Here is a 6,628-nt window from a genome sequence, read left to right as displayed (position 1 = left end):
TTTTTTTTTTTTTTTTTTTTTTCTTTTTTTTTTTTGGATAAAAGTTCATGCTAAAAGCTAGGCAGTAACAATTTTAAACCTGTGCCCAGCATGCTGGAAAAATAAGCCTGGAGGAGCAGCAGGTGTCCTTGTAGCTCGTTCTGTCTTTTTACCAACCTGGAATGCATAAATGTTGAGACCACAAAGAACATTAGAATCTATACTACAAAATATCCAATAGAAATCAAAAGACAAATTAATAAACATGGACTATAGCCCCATATCACATATGCTAAAAAGTATCAGCCAAATGTAGTGGAAGTTTATGGAATCAGATCTTCAAGTCTAACATATTGCTTCCCTGATTTCCAGCATTAAATGAACCCTAGGTATCCAAGAAGCAAGATGATAAAAAATAAAATATGGCTTTAATCTCAAACGGTGTACCTTATCATAGTCCCAAATATTTAACAGCCCATCCTCTGCAGAACTTCCAAAGACGGATGATTTATCTGGGGACCACTGAGTAAATACACATGAACTAGTATGCATGATCTCAACTAATAACAAAAGCATTTCAAATAAAACTAGCAAGTAATAAGACAAGACATAATCAGATTAAAACAAAAAGAATACCTGAACACAAAGAACAGCAGCTTTGTGGCCCTCAAATTTATAGATGGGTGAGCCTACTCCATTAGAAGTGAGATTACGACGATCGAACAAGCGAATAGAATTATCTGCTGAACTGAAGAGAAATTTGTGTCAACATATAACTAATATGTGAACAAGGTACATCACCTCACAAATTCCATTCTCCTAAATTCTAAAAGCAATGTCAATCAAATGATGAGACCAAATGGTACAAGACGGCCTAATTAAGTCGGGGCAAAAAGCAGTAAGACCACAGTACAGTTTGATATTTCTACTCGCTCCCTATCTCAGTATTCTATTTTTTGTATAAATAAATGAGGCCTCATTTTCCAATAAACATTAGTATTTAAAAATAAAATAAGACATTAAAATTTACCCTGTTATGATAAGATTATCATCATGGGGATTCCAATCAACACAATGAAGATCAGCATTATGTGCTTTCTCGACCTGCCAACCAGAATGAAAGATATACTAGCATGAAGAAAAACTCCTAAAATATAACAATGAAACATAAAATCAGAAAATGGGACATCCATATCATCTTGCAGGATGGATTTCCCACACACAATACTGGTAGACTACAAAGAAGCACGATGGAAATCTTATCCTATTAACATCCGCCAGTATAATTAAACACAAAAAATTACTTATAGTAGGAGAATGACAAGTTCGTAATTTTATCAAATGCACGCTCTATAACACGCATTTCAACTTCCACATTATATGTGAAGGAATAACCCTTTACAGAGAAATTAAACAAGAGAATTATGACCTTTACAGCTGGACTAGTGCCAGTACGAGCATCCCATAATATCAGGCAAGAATCATCTCCCACACTGCAAAACTCCTGTGCACTTAAGAAGGCAAAAAAAAGGAGGGGGGTTGTTGGTTAAACTTGGAAAAGAGACCACTATAAATTAGACTTACATCCACTCAAGTGAAATAAAGTCATTGAAAATGAACATGAAGGCGTGAATTAAAATAGTTTAAAACAGCACAATTTTATTGATGTTTTTCCACAATTTTCAGTTTTGTGAAGACAGCATAATGCAAAAGTTATTCACTACTTGATGGTTTATTTCTATCGAGATTTATGAGCACTACTTTTATTCAGAAACCAACCCTCATCCCCAAGGCAAAATCCTACCACCCCAGATAGAAATCACCATCTACTGTACCATCTCAATAAGTCCAAAGATGGCTAATTCTCAAAATAAAAACGGGGATGGCTCTTAAATCAGAGCTAAGATATTACTTGGACGGACAGAAGGTAACATCTTCAACAGTATCCTCGTGGCCATGGTAAACTCCTCGTGGCCCAATAGAAGGCCCTTCAGCAGTTTTATCATTTGCTTCTCCTGCCTTTTTTATGATAGAACCACCAGATCCTGGTGACTTTGAGGCAGCAGCGTCTGAGGCGGCAGTTGTTATATGGTCCTGGATACTCCATAAAACTACTAACTTGTCCTTCCCTGCCATAAGAATAAATGCATCTGAGAAATGGAACCCCATTCGTAACACCCCAAAACCATAAGATAGTCATAATTCCATAAAGCAAATAAATTGATAGGCTCAGAAAATTTAAAAAAATCAAAAAATCGGGACATCTAAATTTGAAACAATGATAGAGACGAGTAAAAACTTTTGACATTGAGTCTAATTAGCATGACCAAGTTTAAGAGGAAAAAAAAAAACTGGAAAACTTTCAACCTCCAGAGAGAACATAAGGTTCAGTGGGGCACATTGCTAGAGCAAACTCAGCATTTTCTTGATGACCAGTAAGAATCTGCAAATGACAAATAAGTTAACACAAAATTGCACTATGACGGTTTCACAATAAGAGAATTTAGAATGTGCATGTCACAAACACCGGAAGAATTTATCTTAAAGTTTTCAGGTTGAACAATAGTTAAGCAGAGTAACTTGAGACTTAAGAAGTTCTACACTTATAGACGACTTGTCACAGGGTTGGAAAGCCACCTCAGCTCTAGATAATAATTTTGGAAAATCTCCCCCAGATTTAAACTATGAAATTCTTGGACCTTTTACACACGCAAGACAATAAATTAGGCAGCCTATAAATCAACCATGACTGTAGCATTTAACAGTAAGAAAGTTAACTAAACACATTGGATACGTCAATATCTCAATATACTTCTACAACGGGATCCAGCCAAGCCCAAAATTTTAATCTAAGAGGCTTCAAGAGTTTCAGAGTCCCAAAAAGAAAGCGAAGCACAGAGTTGAATCTCTCTCATTTGACACCATATTCATGTTTAGCGCTTGAATGGGAATCTAAAACAATGTAGTATAAATAATGTCCCCCATCTTATCAGCAATTTGTGAAAGTCGCCATAATGATGCAGAGCCCAAAAAGTAAAATGGTAACATCAGTTTTGCTTTAATGCAAGCCATAGTTTCAACATCAATGTTACGTATTCTTCATTGGTTGTAGTAACAAGAAGGAGAAGAGATATGCGCCCGATCTTTAGAATAATAGCAACACGTAAAAGACAGCAACAAACTGTCCAGGCAGTTGAGTTTTTAGCAGAATTACCAAATCTGGGCGAGAATTTGTGGCACCAAGGACAGCATGACGATTAGGTTGTGCCTCAACATCCCAAATGAGAACCTGAATGGTGAATACCAAAGAGATTTAAAGCAATAGTGGTCGTATATATGTACTCCTTGGAATAATGGAGAAACTAAAATTAAAAACGCGTACATCTGGACTATCAGTGTGTGTGGCAACAATTCTAGCATTCTGGGGAAGTTCCCTAATTCTGTTAACCTGGAAAAATGTTCAACGAAGACCATTAGAAATAGAATAGAATTTTAATACAATTCGTCATTTTGAGTCGATTTCCACATCCAACCAAACAGCTACAACTATTCAAAGAAGGCAATATAAATGTTCGAGACTGAGAAAAACCTTAAAACTCAAATAGGAAAAAATAATGTAATAATAATCACATGGAAACATGGAAATACTGCCTGACGGGATCAAACAGCTTATATGAATTTCATTATAGCTCATACTTTAATATGTTTCATACTTCATTATTCGAGAATTTTCATATCCATACCTCACCAGGGTGTATGATAGTCTTGTACTTCTTTACAAATGGAGAGCGTGCTTCTTCATTGAACTGAAATACAGTAATAACATATGATAAATTGATTAAGTAGCATGAGAAAAGTCCATAGAGCTTTAAATTTTGAAATTGATCAACACCTGAGAAATGTGCTCCGCAGCTGCAACCCTGGGCTTCACAACTTCACAATTTGCAATGACCAGTGTATTCGGAACACTACCATCAGTCTGGCGACAAGGAGTGGAAAAAATAAACCATAAACAACGCTTACAGAACGATCTCCAACGTAATGTAGAACATTTCTACCTCTAGCCTCCTATCAAAAATTCAGAAACAACTAGATTCTCTCCTCAAAATGATTTTTCGGTCCCAAATTTCATGATTAACCAATAAGTTCAGGCCCAAGCACAATTACAGCAAGATATAAACAATAAAGACAAATAAAAAAATCACTAGATTTGACATCGACTGTGGTTTACCTGTTCAGATAGATAAAGTCGCTGTCGATTCTTATACGTCGCTTGCTCGAGCTGAGGACCCCACCTAAAACCCAGAAAAGAGTCGAACTCAAATCAAAGAAACGCCATATAAACACCCCCATCCCCAAACTAGCCGTAGAGGTAGCGAAATGGAAAAAACCCTACCCTGCGAAGTAATAAACACAATGCAATATGATAACAATAGCAGCTTATCCACCCGTTTTTACAAGCTCAAATTAGCAGACGCGCGACAAATAGTAAAACCCTAAAACTTATAACCAACAGATCCAGTAACCCAATGGAGGCGATTTTCTCCAACAAGTAAGAAAAATAACGAGAAAGCCAAGTCAAATTAACACCAAACAGAAAACCCTAGAAAAAAAAAGAAAGAAAGAAGCACCTACATTACACTAGGTTCTTCAAAACAGAACAAGAGTGAGTAGAGTACCGGCAAGAGAGAGAAGGCCAAACAAGATTGTGGTTGGCGAACCAGTCGTAAAGAACAGGAACAAGAGACTTCCACTGAGTGTAGCGCTCGTCGACAGAGGGTTGTTGCTGAGCCTTCATCTTCTTAGCTTGCTGCTCGTCCTTCTTCTCGTCCTTGGGCTTCGGCTTGCGGCCTCTGGTCTCCTTCTTCTTCACAGGTTGCTGCTGCAGCTGCGGTTGCTGTTGTTGAGGCTGTTGCTGCTGCTGCTGCTGCTGCTGCGACTGAGAAGAGTCCATAGCTAACTGGAGCTTGGGTCCGATTTTTCTCGCTTTAAATCCTTTTGCTCTCGCGGCTAAACGCGACCCCACCCAAGTCTCCCAACTTGTATGCACAAATTCTACTAATCTCAGACAAAATCGTGGCTCGCTCCATTTTGGAAATGGATCGATCATGATCATGATCCCTTACCATCTACGCTCCATTTCGTGACACGTGTCAGAATCTAGATTATTTTAAGGGTCCAACTAGTTCTTGCCTTGATGTCGACTCTTTAAATTCTGTATCCAGAGGCCAAAAAAAAAAAAAAAAAGATTGGTTATATTGTAAATTAGTCAAGTTTTTAATTATGGTTTTTCTTTTAAAAGAGCCTTTAATATATATTTTTTTAAATAGTATTTAATAGATTATTGGACTTTTTCAAACAAAAAATAGATTATAGTGATATAATGGCAGTCCCTAAATCTCGAGCCACATGGTGTTCTAACCGAGTTCCAACAATGCACTTTTTCGACCGAAAAAGTGGAACTGGTTAACGTTACATATTATAACTTATTAAAGCACAATTCGCATCATTATGTTCGATAAAAGGAACGAGGGAAGTTCCAATAGAAAGATATTGGAAAGGAAAAATACTTCGAAGATGAACTTGTTCCCATTCAATAGTCAATAATTCTTGACAATATCAAGCTGTTCTTCTTGAATACCTGGTTTCAGGGCCAAAGAATTTCCTGTGGCTACCGTATAATATTCATTTTGATTGGGTGATAAATAAAGCATCCACACTTTTTTTTTTTTATCTCTCGTAAATTTTACAAAATGGAGTTTCTAGAGAACCCATATACCAGTCTTGCTAAATGGTTAATGAAACTTTTAAGTGTGTCAAATAGTTTTGATTTACATATTTACATTTTGGTAAAATTAATAAATTTATTATGGGTTGATACATTAAACTTTCAATTTGGATTGCAATGATAATTGATTGAGATATATAACTAAAAATTTCACTTCCGAGAGATGTAATATCAAAAGTTTAAGATATTCCTATTACATATAAAATCAAAATGTGACGAAATGATTTGATACAAACAAAATTAAGGTTATAATTTTGGTAAAGATAATTAAAAATTCAATCTTGTTATTATTTTGAAGGGCACAATTGAAATCTACTACTTATTTTATACCCCTATTTTATGGATTATGTTGAAATAAATTTAAAGTTGAAGGCTAAAGGTAACATTTTTTGAAAATTCAGCAACGTTATTAAAACCTACTTTATTAGTTATTAAAACCTACTATATTAATTACTACCGCATTTGGTAACTAATCAATTTTTTTTTTTTTTTTTTAATTCAAGCTAGTTTTCCTACCAAATTTAATTACTGAAGAGACATTTGAACCTTTCGCAAAATTTAAAAATAAGTTTTTTAAAACTATTTTTTCTTTTTTTCTTTTTTTAATTCTCATAACTCTACTTTAAGTAGGTACCAAGACAAATAATCTATGATAAGATAAAACTTATTTTTAAAAGACCAAAACCATAAAACTAAAACCTCACTTGACTCGTTTTCTCTGTCATTTCTATATAATCCGTTTCATATTTGTTAACAAAATATTTGATTTTTTTAGCTAAATTCAAAAAAATAAAAACAAGTTTTTAATTATTTGTTTATTTTTCAAAATTGGCTATTTAATATATATATATATATATATAT

At 34.9% G+C, this 6,628-nt stretch overlaps 1 protein-coding gene across 1 annotated transcript in view; it reads right to left on the bottom strand.

The window, feature by feature from the left end:
• LOC111440528 (WD-40 repeat-containing protein MSI4) overlaps positions 1-5,022 on the bottom strand; it is a 6,551-nt gene extending 1,529 nt beyond the window's left edge. Inside the window, exons 1-13 of the mRNA XM_023077547.1 lie at positions 4,659-5,022; positions 4,211-4,274; positions 3,872-3,958; positions 3,723-3,785; positions 3,362-3,427; positions 3,194-3,268; positions 2,347-2,422; positions 1,892-2,108; positions 1,409-1,490; positions 1,010-1,083; positions 616-727; positions 427-501; positions 80-156 (exon numbers count right to left, since the gene is read on the bottom strand). Of these exons, the coding sequence (XP_022933315.1) occupies positions 80-156; positions 427-501; positions 616-727; positions 1,010-1,083; positions 1,409-1,490; positions 1,892-2,108; positions 2,347-2,422; positions 3,194-3,268; positions 3,362-3,427; positions 3,723-3,785; positions 3,872-3,958; positions 4,211-4,274; positions 4,659-4,933 (1,343 nt within the window). The 5' untranslated portion in view covers positions 4,934-5,022. The remainder of the gene's footprint in view (positions 1-79; positions 157-426; positions 502-615; positions 728-1,009; positions 1,084-1,408; positions 1,491-1,891; positions 2,109-2,346; positions 2,423-3,193; positions 3,269-3,361; positions 3,428-3,722; positions 3,786-3,871; positions 3,959-4,210; positions 4,275-4,658) is intronic.
• Positions 5,023-6,628: the final 1,606 nt, after the last annotated feature.

The sequence above is a fragment of the Cucurbita moschata genome, unplaced genomic scaffold (assembly GCF_002738365.1).
Source record: "Cucurbita moschata cultivar Rifu unplaced genomic scaffold, Cmos_1.0 Cmo_Scf00003, whole genome shotgun sequence".
NCBI lineage: Eukaryota > Viridiplantae > Streptophyta > Magnoliopsida > Cucurbitales > Cucurbitaceae > Cucurbita > Cucurbita moschata.
The sequence above is the reverse complement of the archived record's forward strand: the minus strand, read 5'-3'. Positions and strand labels throughout refer to the sequence as shown.